Genomic DNA, 17,968 nt, shown 5'->3' with positions numbered 1-17,968 from the left:
ATTAACATTTACAACTTCAACTTAAGGTTATAATTAATTAATTATAGAAAGAAAATGACTTGTGAATCCAACAATTAATATATTAGAATTTTATCGCTTTACAATGCTAATGAAGCATCATTCTTAACTTTCAATCATATTTTTATACAATAATTACAATAGTAGTAATAAATTACTTAAGTAAGGCGCAATCGTAATTCTCTACTTTTGCAAGTACTTTGAGACGTCTTGGTCAAGTTGATGTTCATAGGTAAATTTGTAGAAAGTTGTAATTATCTCACTTAGTTACTTTCATATTTAATGCGACTAGTTTTTAATTCTAGTTAAAGTTTGTTCACTATCACACTAAACGTTATCATCACAAGTTTTGATTGTAATTCCATGATGCTGCGAGAAAACTGTGAGCGCATAAAAACGTTATAGATTTTATGTAGTATAATGGCTCAAAGGAGCTAAGAAGATTTTTGTTAACGTATTTAAGTATGTTAGTTGTGATTCTTGGTGCCACGGCTGAGTTCAGTCGTATTAATTAATTCATGGTGCCTTCATCTCTTGTTTCACGCAGAATTTGAAGGCCTCCCAGCCTTCGCTTCTTGGTTGAGACTAAAAAGAAAAATAATAAAATACCACTTATTAACGTCCAATTAGAACAGAAGAAAAAAAATACTAATATGAAATATATTTTTTGCATTTAAAAAATAACGACCTAGAAATATACTAATTTAGTTTATTAAGTATGACTATTAATGTTCATCGCTATGTGGGTTACTCCCATAATCTTTGTGTCTTCACACTATCATTTAATTCGGGGCTTCCACACTCTCATTTCGGGCATTTTGCGCCCAAAATTGAAACCTTTCTTTCCCCGTGTATGAAACATGCACCTGGACAGTAGCAACGCCTTATACAGAGAATCACGAACCACTGTATAAAGTATTAAACAGGCGCATATGAATTGCGCCTGACTAACCGCAACTGCCTACACAGCAACGTTGCAACGGTATTATTGAAATTTAAAAGATGACAAATGGAGTCGTTACCTTAAAACCTCTGTGGAGTCTGTCCTTCATGATTGCAATAAATTCTTTGTAAGATAACTGGCCATCGCCGTCGACATCAAATATCGCAAAAACAGTGTCTATGATGTGACTCGATAAATTAGTCCCAGTGCATATCTTAACAGCTCGCAAAAATTCATCTGAAAACAATATTGAAATCATAAAGACAAACGTATCTTTTTAAAATTATAATCCGTGAAATAAAGTAGCTTAACCATAACTGGTATTTGGTAACAAGACATCAAAAAATATTGACAAGAGGTTAATATAGTCTGTCGAAATTTTTATTTTCATTTTAGCTCCAAGGCGATCAACTTATTTATTAATTAGCCAAAGTGATCAGTCATTTATGGCGATACGCTTGACACCTTTACTCGACAGTCCGTAAAGAGTCTTGCGTACGTCACAATATACTGAATACGAATAATCTATCTGTATACCTGACTCTATAACGAGTCAATATTATCAGGCCTTTTTTAATGCAATCTCAAAGTCCTCCTAGATATATCAAAAGATGAATTTGAAATTTATCCAATGAAAATGTCTAACAACCGTACCTTTGGATATCGGATGATCCGCAAGAGTGTACATTCTCATTGCTATCGCAAAATCATCGAGACTATTCAGGAACTGATAGAATACACGGAATTCGTTGAAGGTAATGCAGGTCTGTTGCTCCGAGCGAGCTAGGAGTCTGTCCAAGTACTTGTCGTACCTGAGAAGCCATATCAGGTAAAAAATTAAAAACATCAACTAGCCAATGTCGCAATGGCATTATACGATATTTCCTATCTCAAGTGAAAATGTAACCCACTCCTCGGTATCCAGATACGTGTATCTCAAAAGGATCTTGGCAAAGTCCATTTCGGAGATGGTGTCGTGTCCTTTGCTGAATTCATGAAATTCCAATTCGAGGACCTCGTGCTGTAGATTTTCCATGAACTGCCGAAAACCATCGTACTTCAGCTCATCGGAACCGTCCTTGCCAAAGAAGTGTACCATAAGGGTTGTGTCGACCGCGTGACGTCGTTGCAGACCCTGCGGGTACATAAATCAAGTAAGAACGATTAATTTTCAATTTAAATAAAAGCGTTTGAATTAACGAATATAACGGTTCTGCATAAATTACTTGATCATCGTCGATGAACTGTGTTTGGACTTCCTCTGGGCTTTTTTCTCGCTCATTTAGCCTCACCGTTTCTTCGTTGGTCTTCTCGACGCCGTGACGGTCCCTCCATGCGTGACTAAAAATTTTCTCCATCTAAATCACAGACACACACACACACACACACATGGTTAGATGGCTATTGGCTTGATTCTTAGAAGAAATGCCGCGAATAGATTGCGCAGTAATAATTATGCAAATAGTGCGATACAGTGAGCAATGACGACAATGAATACAGTATCCAACATCGATGCGTCTGAAATAAATGATGATGTTAATATGGCTATACGGTTAGGTTAGGTTAGTACATCCAGTGCATTGCGATGGCCTTCTCCGATATGGATGACAATAATTAACGATGCATCTTATTCACGTTGAAACGACAGCAGATTCGCAAGGTGGTTACACGATCGAAAATTCTTGATAATCGAAGACGACATGGCCGTTGATTCTTGCACCGTATAAATCCTTGGCCGGAGATCTATAAATCCGTCAAGTATATTTTGTACCTTTTGGTAAGATGGAAACATTAGTGCGTGTAACGTGAAACGGGAAAGATGTATAATCAGTATATAATTGATATAATCGTGTACGATAATCTTTTATATGTGTATATATTGACAGCTGCGTTTAATTATTTATTGAAATTTAATCACGAGCATGATAAATTATAATAGGTCGCGTGAATTTCTATACTGATTTTGGGTCAGATAATTAATCTTTACGTTGTGTGCGCAGTGTAATTATTTACTTGCTCATTAATTGTAACTGACAGTTCTTCCTAATACACGGCAATCGGTGCAAACTTACGTAGGAATTGGAGATGATTTCGTTCGTCTCGGACAATTGGGCTTCACGAAGTTTTGTCTTGGCGGCCAAAGCCTCTTCGCTTGGAGCAAGTATGGAACGTAACTAATATTTCGAAATAAACAAGAAAATTAATTCCCTTGGCTGCAACGTTCTTTTTTTTTTTTTTTGACAATGCCAAAATCAAACAATCAGAATGCAACTCAATGATTAATATAAATAATGTAAAGCTATATGTGCACGTACACAAGTCACGTTAGAATAGTGAATCCAGAAATCAAAATTAAAAAAAAATTCTATTCGCAGTCGAAAGGCGGTAACGTTACGGTAATAAAAGAAAGGCATTAAAAAGTTAAAATACAGAGAAAAAATACAATACTTTACGACAATAGTAATTATTGTAATCGATACGAAATGCCCACGCATTCCGTACACTCTAAAGTGGTACTATCAACTATTCGCGTAGACGTTTCGCGAAATTTCATAATGACTCAAAAATCTGAAAATGATATTTGTAGAGAGAGGAAAAAAAAGTAAATGTATTAAAGCAAAAATAAATAATGCACTTGCTACTCGAGCTATGTAGAAATCAATTAATTTACAAGACAGCACTGCAGACCCTCGAAGCTTACTTCGATCATGGCTATCTATTTATCTACATATATTTATATATCTATCCATCTATGGCAGGTGCAATTCTAATTATCATATAATATTAATCTACATAATATAACTGACTGATATCGCAACTCGACTAAATCGCACCTTGGCAAAACGATCGAAGTAAGCGAATAATGGGGACGATTAGTGAGCACGGTCGACGACGTGTCGAACGCACACGGCACAAGATCAGCCTTTGGTTAGAGATTAGGCGTAGAGGCCGTCATATGCGAAGACAGTTTACGCCTGCAAGCAAGAGCGAGTATTGATTGGTGTATGCAGAAGTTAGATAGAAGAAGAGTGGTTCGGAGGTTTTAACCTCAAAATCAAGAGTTGCGAAAACTCACGGCACGCTTAGTGGCTTCATCGAGTTCACGTTCCTTCAGACTACCGCCCAGCAGTCGTCGAATCTGTGGAAATGGCATGCGAAACGATAACGACATTCATATGAAGAGGATAACCGTCTTCTTCGAAGGACGCTAAAATTCAGTGGATACACTATGGAGAGAGGAATAGAAAGGTAGGGGAGGAGAGAAGGTAAGAGACATTACATTTCGATCGAGATATAAAATAATAATTTCAAAGCGCATGCAATACAGATTAAGTATTTACGTTTTCATAAAATTTTCGTATGCCGTATTTATCGAAGGTAGTCCCGCACGTTTCATGCGCTCGTGTCTAAGAACACGTGACAAATATTTTGGACACTTTTATTAATGTAATCTTACCACAAGAAACTCGGTCTTGTCCACGCGTTCGTTTCCATCCGTGTCGAACATGTTAAAGGCGATTCTGAACCCTGTTTGTGGTTCTGAAACATGTCCGTTAAGTTTATCTCTGAATTCAACCTGGATCCTGTACATTAAAAGGATTTAGAATATTTACAGGAACTAATTAAAGAAGTTTCGGATCCCACATGACTTTTAACTTAATGATTCTATGTGCTTCCTTTTTTCATTTACTCTACGCGTATAGCTGTCACGTGTTTACATCCATGTACGAAAAGCGTATATATATATATATCGTACTAGCATCTGACGGTGTCTGTAAGAAATTTAGTTGCCCGCCATAATAAATACAGTGCGCACTAGTCTCGTGCCTGTAAACCGTAATGTCAAAAGACCCAGAGCAGAGTAGTAAAGTATGCACTGGGACAGTGCTCGAACGGATCCCACCCTAGATTTACGTAGCCGTGAGAAAACGTAAGCGGAGCACATAGGATTTGTGTCTAAGAAAGTAACTTATCAATCGGATTATAGGACGGAGGATTATCAGTGGACTTACTTGTGAGAATCGACAGGAGGAAGAGATACTCCGTGTAAGAAATTATTCCTGAAAGAAGATACTTTGGGTGACTGCGAGAAAAAAAGAAAGGTTCAATGTTCTATCGATAGCCTCTTAAGGTAACAATGGTATAGGTATGTTATCGATAATTGTAACGGTACGTTTTACAGGGATATAAAGGGTATTAAGTAAATTTTTAAAAAAGAACAAGTAACGTGGTCGTATCTTATGTTTATCGTGAAAGTTCTATATACCCGGCGTTCTCCAATGTAATACCTACTGATAATTCAAATGTAAAATAGTAAACTTTCACAAATAATTCTTGTACGATGGTTGTAACTGAGACTTTGCAGACCCACGTGTAAGGTTGTACACGTGTCTACCTACGGTAACCAGAGACTCACGTACCTACCGTACACAGTAATTCAAGGCCTACGTACGGCTATGTTGTTCGGCATTCTCGGTAACGTCTTTTCGATACTCACAGATAGAATTACAAGGGTCTCATTAAACGTGTTCAACTGGCCAACTAATTGATGCTGAAAAATTACTTGTCATTAAGAGTTACGGTCAGGGTGGCCTCGGAGCTCGTTGGAACCAAGTGTGGTCAGAATCGTAGCGATGAGTTCAACGTTACGGATCGGTTTGGACTTTTTAAAACGTCCGCACTCTCCAAGAAATCAATCACTTTCCCGCCCATTGCGTGTTCAATGGAATCTCCCATTTGTAAATGTCCGTCCTAGATACTGACGCCGCAAAACAGGAAACCTGTACTCGAGGAATTTGAGAAGGTCAACATTTTTTGGATATTTATCAAGAATCGAGGCGACTGGTTTCCCGTGAAGCAAAGAAAAAGTCAATGCGTCTCCTTGATTTTCCGAGGAAGACATCAAGGGGAGCAAGTTAAGGTGGATTACAGTTAGACGTATAAAAAAAGAAAGAAGGACGTTAACGAAGTTGATAAAAGTCAGTAGTCATTATCTGTGAAATTTCTCACGGACTATATGGTTCCGAGTGTCTACCCCCTAGAAAGACCTCACCCTAGGGAATGAGATATCAATAATTTAGAATTTAATGGTAATCGCAAGGAACGTCAGATTTAAATATAGTCCCTTACGGCACCCTCCTACGTAGTTGAAGAGCGTATATAATATAAAGTCTCTTTAACGGATCGTAACCACCCCATAAATAAATACCGTTACAGCCTAAGGAAAGCCGTGAATAAAGACCGTGACGGAAGAGCTTTCCCTTTGGTGTCGAAGGGATTTTTTTTTTTCCCTATCCATTCATAAAGCAGCCCCACGTCGTGGCAATCTTAAAAGACATGCCAAGCGGGGGTGGTGTGTATACGAATAAAAATTCTTTGTTTCGAAACGTATCTATATCTAAGCGGAAATAATTAACGAGCCACGTAACCGTGCTCGGTTTCTCGTTTATTGAGAAGACCCGGTACCGGAGCCAGTACGAAATACAGCCGTCATAACGAATGGTGGTATCGCGTGCGAAAAGGCTCGTGAATATCTTTTAAATTCATCGGGCTACTCGGTGTGTCACAGCGCTTCAAGCTCCAACGTTGGAATATTGCGAGCAGACTGTATATCGCAGAGCGGTTCTCCGGGGGTGGAGGGGGGCGTGTGTCTGACCCCTCGCACAAAGTTAGCTCGTTTATCTACCATTGGAATTCCCACGCATGCACGCACGATCCTTAAAAGAAACTGCAGCACGTGTGACGGGTCGGGAGGGATGTCGAGAGCGAAGCTCGTTATTAAAGAGTGAAGGTGCGAAACTGGCCCTGTCATTATTTGCATTTCCATTAGCGCGACAAACAGCCGCGACTGCGAAAAAGTCCACACGAGCCCGACGCGGTCCTTATTACACGACCTGACTAATGATACGGACTTGCAGTTCCACGTGTGTTCGCCTGGCAGAGATATAGGCGAATGCCGACGTGCGAATCAGATTGACAAATAAATGGCCAAGGTGCAATATTTAATTCCGCTTATTTAATATTGCCTAAGAAGAAACTCGTATATTGGCATTGCGGTACCTTATCCTCTGGTGCGATCGAAATCCATGCGAAATTCAATGAAGTCGCGAGACTCCTCGTTAGTAGGCTTTTTCTTCGTTCAAATGTAACTGAGGATTCCAGGATATGCAACGGATGCATACGTAATATGTACGTGTCTATATATACATATATATATATATATATATTCTATGGCTACCTGGCGACTCTCGATCGATCGATACGGGAATCTCTATATTTATCTTTGATCCTTCTTTTGGGATCGTGTCACTTGTTTTCTGCAGGATGCTCAACTGTATCTTTGTATATGTATATGGCTATAGTAAGGATCAAGCCGATGTCAATAGGAACATTGGAGAACGTAGGACTTTATGGAAGTAACGAGTTTTACCTTTGTCTCGCAAATTCCGGAACATGTGTGTATTCCCTTGGCGAAGAGACGGCGTTGCATTTTTCATTACTTCCAGTTCCTGATCCGATAGGATGCGTCTCTTGAGCCTTGCTGAAGGACAGACGGAGAGACATGTGGCTTTTTTGGAATACGGTTTAGATATTTATTGAAATAACACAATTGGATCGGAGATGATTCTTGGCATTTAAGGTTGGGTGAGAAATCACATCAAAAGAATAATATAACGAGAAGCTCCGTAGAGTGAGAAACGAAAGGCACGCGTTTCTAGTGAATATTTGTAACGCAAGCTCGTTACTACCAAGTGAATTCAGAACCGTGAGTATTTGGTAGACATACGAGAATGTTAAAAATTTCGAGAATCCTTACCGAGAAATCAGCTCTTGACTTATTATTATTTTTATCTCCTTCACTCGTATTTAACATTTCTGATTACTCACGTCTTGGTACAGACTCCACTACGCTGTCTAGAAAATCCTGGGGTGTCATGTAAAGTTGTCCGTCGTACTCCACAGAGGCGAATTTGATAAACCGTCTTTCCCTCATAGTCAATTTCACAGCTTTACTTAAATCGTCATCGTGCTGAAACACAGGATACGGATATAACAATAAAAAATAGTTTTCGTTGTAAGATCGATGTTTATTTTTATTCTGCTACCCGTCGAACATTTCTATCGCGCTTTTAGCAGTGAAAGTTTCTCAAGAGATCTTGAGCTCGAGTGAGATTTGTATTTTCCCATTAGAATATTCACGCGTGACGTATGAGGTTCACTATTACTCTATACGTATACATCATAGAGCGTATTAAGAAACAAATAATTTATTTGTTGATAGGTACCTCAGCCAGACATCCATTACTTGGCTAGTCGCCAACTTTACGTACATCGGAATGCGATTAAATAAGAAGAAAACTTCAAAATAGAATTACTTCTACTAATAATTGTAAGTATGCCGGTTAACGACAAAGGATAATTTTACGTCCTAAATGATCAACCATACTTATGTATGGAGTTGGGCATATAGACTTGTATATACAATGCGTTTCATAGAATTCGCTAAATTTGCGAATCTTTCTAGTCAGGTATTTGGCACTGAGTTTTGGACGAGTGACTACTCTCGTGACTGACGAATTCTCGTGCCAACAGAAGATCGGGTAACTTAAATAAACCAAGCTTTAAATTATTTGAGAGCAGCTATGCTCTAGGTGGCTTGACGGACTTGAGCTTCCGCGATAGCTACGTGACCTAGAAACTGGCCCAAAAGAACTAATACGCTTTTTTGCTAGGATATATGCAGTAGAATCCGTAACGATGACCATTAACATGAAAAAGAGCAACGTTAGCTATTTATACGTGCAGAAAATGGAAAAAAAGAAAGATAAAAGATAAAGAAAGCTCCCTTGGTCCTAACGTTATCCGTCCGATCACGATATTCAATCTGGCTTTGTATCTTGGCGAGTTTGCTCTCCTTACCAAGAGACATCACGTCCGCCCGTCTTATGATTTACGAGCACATTTGAGCGGCGCACGTCGCGCATGCGCAGCGCTGCGGTGCATTTGGCCGTGCCTTTTGTTGGGTTTTATAAGGGCTTATAGAAAGAGACACATATATAGAAAAAAAGGATGCAACGAGTGATCGGCAGCGTCAATCGAAAAGTAATTTTGTCGGCTCGTGTGTAGAACCGTATATAGATAGGTGGCCCCTTTCTACGCGTCTCAGGAAGAACCCAATGACGATGCTTGGTCCAGCAGCATCTGAGACAGGCGAATCGTAGTTTTTGCTCCGGTCAGAAATTCCCTGACCAGCCTGCCTTAGCGGGACTTTTAAATTGGTGGTGCAGGGATCATTTTACGAGTGACCAACTGCCGCACGTAATCAAGCTCCAGGATCCCATTGAAAAATCGGGTAGATCGGTATCGCTCAATCGAGAGTTCTTCCTGACTGAGTAGATGGGACAGAAGAAAAGGAAGAGGACACGAAGAAGCTTCCGTGGACCACATATGCGCCTTGGATAATATGTGCCGGTGGACTGTAGCGTTATATATGACTGTAGCCATCACGCTCGGCAATTTTCTAATTCTGTGGTAGACGAGAGACGGCATTAAGCGTGTTTTAGCTCCTCTAAGATACACGTGCTGCTATTAAATGGCTGGATGCAAAGAAGTCTACGTAGATTGGTCGATCTTGGTTAAAAATAAAATTCAGTCGATCCCGCTTCGAGATGAATATAACATCGCGCAACGTTTTGAGCCTTTCGGATGCCACATGCTACATCCTGAACATATCATTGCTCCGTGTTACGCTCCATGGAGTCTGCGCATCTTTTATTCAGAGTCGAAACGGCGTTGTCCGTGCGAATACAGTTGTCAATCGAGTAAACGCTTCTTGGGATTTCCATGTTTGGTCCTTTGTTATGCAGGTGATTAAATTAGATGGGTGAAGTAAAAGAAGTAAAATTGTAGGTTAGGTTAGCTTTATTATACTATTGTATGGTTAACGACTATATAGCCAATCTCGTTGCTCTCTCTCTTCTAGGAAGTAAGAGTGCCCGAATTACGTATCTCGTGATGTTTTTCTTACACCTTCTTTTTCTCACCAAGATTTAAGCAGATTCGCCGAAACGTGTTGCGAAGTTAACAAGCACTACGGGGCGTCAAGAGTCGCATGGCAATTACCGAGTGCTCCGCTTACTTAAGATACTTTGCCGCGTAGCAAGGTTAATTAATGCAGTGACTCGCTTTTGCAGAAAATTCATCAGCTATCTATAGCAGGAACCTGTTTAACCAAGTTCAAATCACGAGTCGCGGCGTGATCGAGTCTGCGCATACAGGACGTCCCTGATGAGGACAATAGTCGTGCTATCTTTGGATCTGTTCTAATAGAAGAAATACAGTAGAAACGAGTATACGTTGTAAAAAGGAAGAAAGACCATTAGTAAAAAGGAAACAGCTGTATATATTTTGTCAGTCAACGTGGCAAGATTAAATCTCACAATCATATGTATAGGAATACACGTAAGCAATAACGTCGAAGTTTGATACCTAGCCAATTTAACTTTTACTTCATACCTTAGGTCTGACAGACGGGTACTTTAAAAACTGAGAGTTAAGACGGCAGTGTTTACCGATTGTGTCAAGCAAATAAAAAATTACATAAAATTACAACCTTGATTTTATGACAAATTAATTTTTTTAGATATAAAAAAATTATATATTTCTAGATTACACTATTTATTATGAGAGTGGAGATGCAGTGACAATCTGAGAGATAGGTAGCAGGTTTAATGTGATGTTTATGTGGACGCTACGCAGTAAGGGTTAATGAAAAAATAGAATTGTCATTAAATAAAGTTATTATTATTTTCTTAAATTTTCATGAAATTTCAAAGTTTTTTGACGAAGGAGTTCATTGACCCGGCACACGCCAAGGGCCCGTCTATTTTTCAGGTTTCATTCAGAGAAGCTGCACGCAATAATGCATTTCCGGAGGGTCGTTTCGTCACGCGCATCAAAAAACAATCGATCCCAGTTTTCACAGACGTCGCGACGGAAGGCATCTCAGGCTCAAAAGATAGAGGAACATGCCGAATCGGATCTTTGTCGAGGCGTTATTATCATTTTTTTTTCTCTTTATTCCTCCCTCATGAATTCGTCTCGCTTACGCCCACTGCCCCATTGCAAGAGCACGGTCGAATGGCTGGCTTAGGGACTAGACACAACAGACTGCATAATAACGTCGTGTAGCGAAATAGGACTGGTAACAGTGCAATTTGGCCCTCTCATCGTGGAAGATTGAAACGTCCCAGAGGAACTGGGAAGCTGGAGACTGGTACAGCGTTTAACTCGGACACGCATCGCACTCGAGTAAGTCAGGGAGAGATGCTGATCTTGGAACTTATCTACCATAGCCACGAGAGAAGTTGCAAGCATCCAAGTTTTTGCGTACGTGGGCGTTTATGCAATTGAAATAAAAGATTTTGAATTACGCGCCAAAGTATTCAAAGTAACGACACTGTCGATTCATTGCTGACTTCAGGTACGATATCGACGTTATAAGAACCATACGGTACCTCGCTTGGCGACACATAAGTTTTCCCGACGTGCACGCTTATGCAATTCGTCCCTTAAAACTTCTAGAAATTATTTCACTGGTCGAACCGAGCTACGACATCCTGTTTCCAACCGTACCAACAGTACCAACTATAACGTGTCTTATGGTTCTATCTTCACGTATAACTGTGCACGTACCTGGCTCGTGTGCGGCTAGCAGATCGCCAGTTGGCGAGTGATGTCTTCGAGGAGGATCGAATCTTTAAGAATTCATACGTGGGTGCGAGACTCTGTGAAGGTAAAGGCCTATGCTAGTGCACGTGTGGTGCATGTCAGCTCGACGTGTTCCGTAACGATTTCGATCCGGTACGTTCGAGTGCTGTTCGAGTACGTAGTTCGATCCTCGTATGCGTAATGTTGCGTTAGTCCTGGCTGGGCAGACCACCCAGCACGTGGTGGGTCTAGACACTGGCAATGATCTTGAATAATCTTGAGACGAGCTCGAGGAATTCGGAAGTGAATTACAATGTATTATCAGAATGCCATTTCCGTCTATTGAATTCAAGGACGCAGCTCCTTCTTCTTGCTTGGTGCGAAAGAAAAAAAAAAGAGAGAGCAAGAGAAATACCTTGTCTCGGTACAAACCAAAGAATATGGCAGTCTGCTCGCGACCGTAGATGCGATCTTCCAGATCTTCATCCATAAATATCCAATGGTATACCTGCTAATTTACGAGGGAAATATTTGCCGCGCTGAAATTTATGTAATGGTGCTGACATAAATCCTTTGTTTAACGGCGTTAATGTGTTTCCCACAATAATTTATGTGGCATAATGGTCGTTAAGAGGAACTTGCCGATGGCATAACGATGCGAGATATGCGAAAGACAATGTGATACTTCCGTACAAATGATCTTGACGCTTTAAAAGTGTCGTTTGTCTCTTTCTAATCGGTATAATTTACCAAGGACCAGCACGTGTCAAGAAAAACTAGTATACGATCCATCCGTGTCGAACTGATCGGATCGTGATTAAGATCGATCATCGATTGTCGTTGTATCGACTATCGATTCTGCCGGATTCCAAAATAGCTACCTAGTGCGGCATGTTCGCGTTTCGGTTAATCACAGACGCGAGAAACATTATGCTAAGTAGGAGGCTTCTAGAAGACCTTTTTTTGCATAACTTTAGCAATTAAGGTTCGTGCATCTCGGTTCGGGATCTTCTGGTTTTCGCATAACTACATGTGTATATCTATAGAAGGGCGCCACAGGGGCGCGGCTGTATAAGTGTTGCGTGGTAGGTAGAAAATGGACTGCGCTGAAATTGATTGATAATTAGGCTCGCGTGGACGTTCCAATGGCGGAACGGAACCAGTAGGAGCTGCGGTAATGTAATTTACAGGGGAACAGGATGGCCCTAATGTCTTGAAGGTTCGCGGTAAAGTCTGCCAACTGAGGAGAAGGACGGAAGGGCTGGTTAGGTTGGCTGACTGGCGCTGCCCTTTGGCGCTATTCTATACGCAAGGTGCGGTTAAACGGGAGAGGTTCTCTTGTGCTGCCGGGTAGTATTGAAAGTTCGTGTCCACCGTATCCCAATTACTATCACGCACTCCACGACTTTGCCTCCAATTTGAATAACAGGCTTGTACAAATGTGTGAACTTGAATTTGAATAATGAGGGTCGCGTAAGGTGTTAATATTCGAGCATTAAAGGTAATCTCTATCGGGAGGTGTATGAGCCTCTTGGCATAATGGTACGAGTACGCAGCCTCCCATCACTATACTTACGGAAAACGCAGCAGCGCACTAGCAATTACGCGGAGAAATTGAAATCAGATAACAGTGCTTCGAGGTGCGGGGCAAGTGCGCGCATTTGCATTGGAATTACCTGAGAACGAGCTTTGGAATTATTAACTTCGGTAGCCACACAGCCAAGATAAACAGTATCGATGGCTAAGTAGTCTACACGGCATTTAAAAGTTTTTCAAAACCGTGTAATCTCATACGAATGCTTTATAATGCATCAATTCATAATTATTGTACGATAACAAATTTTTCATAGAGCAGATTCAATGAAGGGCAGACCCTTCAAGTACGAGCCCCTGTGGCCTAATGGATAAGGCATCGGTTACCTAAACCGGGGGTTGTGGGTTCGAGTCCCACCAGGGGTACAGTATATCTATTTTTCGTTGACGAACTATAGTTATTAATCGATCAGCGAGTCGATAACATTTCTTTAGCGTATTTATGGTAAGCAGAATTTTCACTGCAACTACATTCTTCCTTGAGTCATTGAAATCGCCGGTCGCTCCCCATCAGTCGAAATGTGTCACGTGTTAGGCTATTTATAGACGATTGCAACAGGAAGGCATCAGGCGCCGATGATTTCGAACGTGAAGTACTTTATTTCCGTGCAAATGACTTTTTTTTAGAAAACTTAATCCAAGATGTTATTAGAAAGAAAATCTGGATGCTTGATACAGATTAGAATTACAAATTGAAATTCCATCGGTATACGTATGTACATTTGCGTATGTATTTTCGTGAACGAGCTGATTTCTTGGTATACGAGATCATAATGTGGAAGTGAGTCTAGCTAGAGAAAACAGACAATTCACGTAAGTATAATCAGCGTCTTTCTTTACACAGTCAAAACTGCCGGTGGGTGTTTATAAAATAATCTGTTGTAATAAATTCGTGCAGTCAAACAGCAGATGGGCGCCAGAGTGTTTAGAAAGTAACGTCATAGAAATAACAAGCTCAATTGAATATTTATGATTGCATAAGACAATCGTTATACATTACAGCAGGTCACTTTAGGCCTCTAGGGAGCTGCTAGCGAATACATAGAAGTAACGTTGATTTCATTTCTAAGCGGCGACAGGCGATTATCCGCAGGACAGAATAAGCGATTAACAGTTTTAACAGAGAAATTAATTTTTGTCTTTCCTCGTTGTTAAACACAGGTCGAATTGTTTGATCGGCTTAGAGCGATTAGAATATTCGGGCCAGCAATGAAAGTTTATTGATCGCACTTAAGGGATCGTCTGGGTGGTCTGAGACCGTTCCAATCGTAGCGACACGTATCGCGCGTCAATCCAGTCACTCGTGATTTCATGGCGGAGGGGTTGGCCACGCTCAGGAATTTATCTTACGTCGATGTCCCTGATAAAATCAACCCTCCTGATCGAACTGAAGTGGACGGTAGTTACTGTCAGTTCCGATCACCTCAGCTCGATTAGTGTCCCTATGCATGTTCTCAAAATATTGTACCAGTGGATAATTTTAAAGATCCAAAATTCTTCGTATAACCCAATAATGAATACTATGAAAATATGATATTTTATAAATACATTAATATATTCCCAGTGATTCTCAACAATTCTTATATAATATCACTCTGATCGCATCCCTCTGCCTACTCGTAATTCATCCTCAAGGTAATAAAATGACCAACACCTATACGAGATACCAGCGAGTATTACCGTATCTTATTGCCCTATTGATTTCTCTTTTGCATAGAGGATACCCGGTGCACCTGTCAGTGGATCCTAGCAAAGGCATATTTACGATTGCGTACAGACCGGGTCCCACAGCAAGGCTAATTGCCGTTCCGCACGATTCCCAGGATTTTTGAGAGTCCATCCCACGTTCCAAGACTTCACCCAGAACGTTGAGAACATTTAAAGCATCCCGCCAGAAGGACCGGTAGCGAGTCCCATGGCAGGGTGCTTTTTCGCCCGTGTATCGCAGACCGCAATCGCCAGCCTGAAGGATCGAGATGCGTATCCGCGTGCCGCAAGCGGAGTGCGATAAAACAAGAGCGCAGCATCTCCGCGATAGCGATTGCGCCGAGCAGTAGGTCGTAGGATGTGATTTATGAGATCAAGGGGAATCAAGAATATGGTCCCGGTGGGCGAGTGTACAGAATAACACGTAGAACTGGATAAACTCCTGTACCGAAGAACCGTGCGGAATTACAACGCGCGCGATACGTTTCCGTTAGCCACGTTTCCGGTACGTTTCAGCTAAGAGAAACTTACTCGATATCCGTTCACCCCGGCACGTCGAGTCGCGTGGCGACTTTGAGTGATAGGCGTAAAAGCAACCGAGCCACCTTTATCCATGGAGTCTTCTCCTTTGCGATCGGATAGAGATAGAAAATTTGCTTGGCAATTTGCTCGCACAGCGCGAACCGAATTAATCGCTTTGGTATGCATGATTAATGGCGGAAGCGCAACGACTCACAAATTAAGAGTACCTCACCGGTTGATTTAAGATTTAATTAACGGCTACGGGCCAGACGCGATCGAACGTATCTACGTGCATGTATACAGGGTTATTGAGTATATATGCATTACCAGTTGACTTTGACAGCTGTCATGAGATCCTATTGTATAACCATTACTTCAATGTAATAAATGCAACTTGACCAGCCAATGTTGCCAATATTGTTGAAATCGCATTATAACATGAGATTTATTATACGTATTAAGCTACATATATATATTCGCACCATTAGCAAATGAGAACAATTGCTTTTCACGATGAACCGATGAGTTACGCTAATGAGATACAGTAATGGTCGCAATTCGTCTAAATTAATTAACGTTCTATCCTAAACCACCGTGAAATTAGCGAGAGGGCGATGGGCCCTGTGTATAGAAAGGAAATGAAAAAAAGATAGAAAAAAGAAGAAAAGCGTTCGCGTGTTACCACGCTATGTATCAAGGGGTAGAACAATGCCGGTAATTGAATATTTGAGATTATGATTTAAGAATCGCCCACAGCGTAGCTCGCCCGAGATAGCTTGCGCCCTTATACGCAACACTGTACGTAATGCAATAAATAACAATTTCGCCGAGACCAGCCCAACCTAGCTCAAGCCATACTCGATGCTAATATTCAATTAATCCACCTTACCAGAGAGCTAAAAAACCCAAAGAATACTCAAGCACACGGATCCCCAATACCACGGCCTCTCAACTCCTCACCGTAAAGGCTCAAATTTTCCATAATTTTGAGATTCTTCCAAAAGTTAACTACGTATTGAAGCCGTTTAATAAGACGTTATCGAACGGTAATTGAACCAAAGATATTCGCGAGTAGCACGCGATACTCGTGTGAGAATTCGTTTCTCGTGACATTACGTATTCGTACGTGCCACTATATTCCTCAGAAGAATATTTGCCAGCGCGCGTTTAAATTCCGTTAGTTTATCAAGGAAGAGTACACGTGAAGCATTACTGCACGTAAGGCATATTACACGTGAGGAAGTATATCGGGAGCTATAAATATATAGCGAAGCATACACGTACTTACGTAGTTAGAAGATTGAAAATCTTCGTGATATACCATAATTGCATAATATTCCTTGGTTCAATAAGATTTGTTACGTATCGTCGATTCGACGGCGTGTGTGTCCGATCGATCACTCATGTGAGAACGAGAGTGATAGCACAGCATTGTCGATTGCACCTCTATGAAGAAAAAGGTTGGACCCCATTAGTTGATGCACCCGCTCGTCACAGAAGACCTGCATCTATAATGCACGCTGATAACGTCCGAGTATCCTGGACAATAATGTGTAATGCACTGGATGGTTTATGCGCACGTAGCGATGGCTTTGAAACTATTCGAGTCGGTACAAGTAATATTATAAATAAATATACCCATTTCGTAGATAAATTATTGATGGTAACAAAATGAAGTACGTAGTATCCATTCTCGTTTACACCTACTCTTGGACGAAGGATATATTTATGGTAATACGTTTATCTTTTAGGTCCTCTAGATGTCATCGCCTCCTATTGTCATTTTGATTCTCCTCAACCCACACCATGCGGATAGCACGCTGTCAGGCTGCATCGTTATTCCTGAGAAAGATCGTTTTCGTTGAATGCAAAACTAGTGCAATTCTCTAAAGGGTGTCATGGCTGCTCGCGATGCTCGTTACTTACTCGTGTAATATCGTGCTGGGAGTAATATGCAATGACTGTCGGAAAGTGGAGGACGTTCGCTCGTGTTGCAATGACGAATGTGAGTTACAATGAGCTCGATTACATGTTGGCATGCTGAGGATCATTCTATTGGGTACTGTCGTCAAATCGTTTCGTGTAAACGTGCCCACACGATATTTCAAAGTTTTTATTAAATCGTGTTGTATAAATTTTCCCTGCGTTGATTCGCGCATTGGACACCCTCGTAGTGTCAGTATGAGTTGGTTTAGGAACTGACGTAATTCAGACTCGGTAACGTCACTCGGCCGGATGATAATTGTGACGAGTTCAGATATGACGGACGACGAAGGAATTCTTTTTAATTATAATAAATAAATATGTATTGTAATAAGATTTTAATTTCATCCGTAGATCATTGGATGGCTTATTCGTGTTCGTAGGAAGAAAATCGATTGAATGGATTAGAGATGAAAGTGACGGAAGAGACCTAATCCGCTTTGGATTTTATGCTTCATTCCACATTCTCACATTCCATATTTATATACTCCT

At 40.8% G+C, this 17,968-nt stretch overlaps 1 protein-coding gene and 1 non-coding gene across 9 annotated transcripts in view; one reads left to right on the top strand and one right to left on the bottom strand.

The window, feature by feature from the left end:
- Positions 1-59: 59 nt before the first annotated feature.
- The window catches only part of LOC107274767 (calcium uptake protein 3, mitochondrial), a 40,071-nt gene continuing 22,162 nt past the window's right edge, over positions 60-17,968 (bottom strand). For 2 of the 8 annotated variants that reach the window (XM_025091956.1, XM_015754256.2), the window contains exons 2-12: positions 7,850-7,991; positions 7,392-7,502; positions 4,975-5,022; positions 4,419-4,501; positions 4,038-4,100; positions 3,034-3,135; positions 2,188-2,319; positions 1,873-2,096; positions 1,616-1,773; positions 1,041-1,198; positions 60-603 (exon numbers count right to left, since the gene is read on the bottom strand). In XM_025091956.1, coding sequence (XP_024947724.1) covers positions 535-603; positions 1,041-1,198; positions 1,616-1,773; positions 1,873-2,096; positions 2,188-2,319; positions 3,034-3,135; positions 4,038-4,100; positions 4,419-4,501; positions 4,975-5,022; positions 7,392-7,502; positions 7,850-7,955 — 1,254 coding nt within the window. In that variant the 5' untranslated portion in view covers positions 7,956-7,991 and the 3' untranslated portion in view covers positions 60-534. The remainder of the gene's footprint in view (positions 604-1,040; positions 1,199-1,615; positions 1,774-1,872; positions 2,097-2,187; positions 2,320-3,033; positions 3,136-4,037; positions 4,101-4,418; positions 4,502-4,974; positions 5,023-7,391; positions 7,503-7,849; positions 7,992-17,968) is intronic. The other 6 variants (XM_015754257.2, XM_015754261.2, XM_015754258.2 and 3 more) reach the window with 6 other exon arrangements.
- Positions 13,558-13,630, top strand: Trnar-ccu. Its single transcript has one exon. It is a non-coding gene; the product is annotated as a tRNA-Arg (tRNA).

This window comes from Cephus cinctus, unplaced genomic scaffold (assembly GCF_000341935.2).
Source record: "Cephus cinctus unplaced genomic scaffold, Ccin1 Ccin1_scaffold0101, whole genome shotgun sequence".
Classification (NCBI taxonomy): Eukaryota; Metazoa; Arthropoda; class Insecta; order Hymenoptera; family Cephidae; genus Cephus; species Cephus cinctus.
The sequence above is the reverse complement of the archived record's forward strand: the minus strand, read 5'-3'. Positions and strand labels throughout refer to the sequence as shown.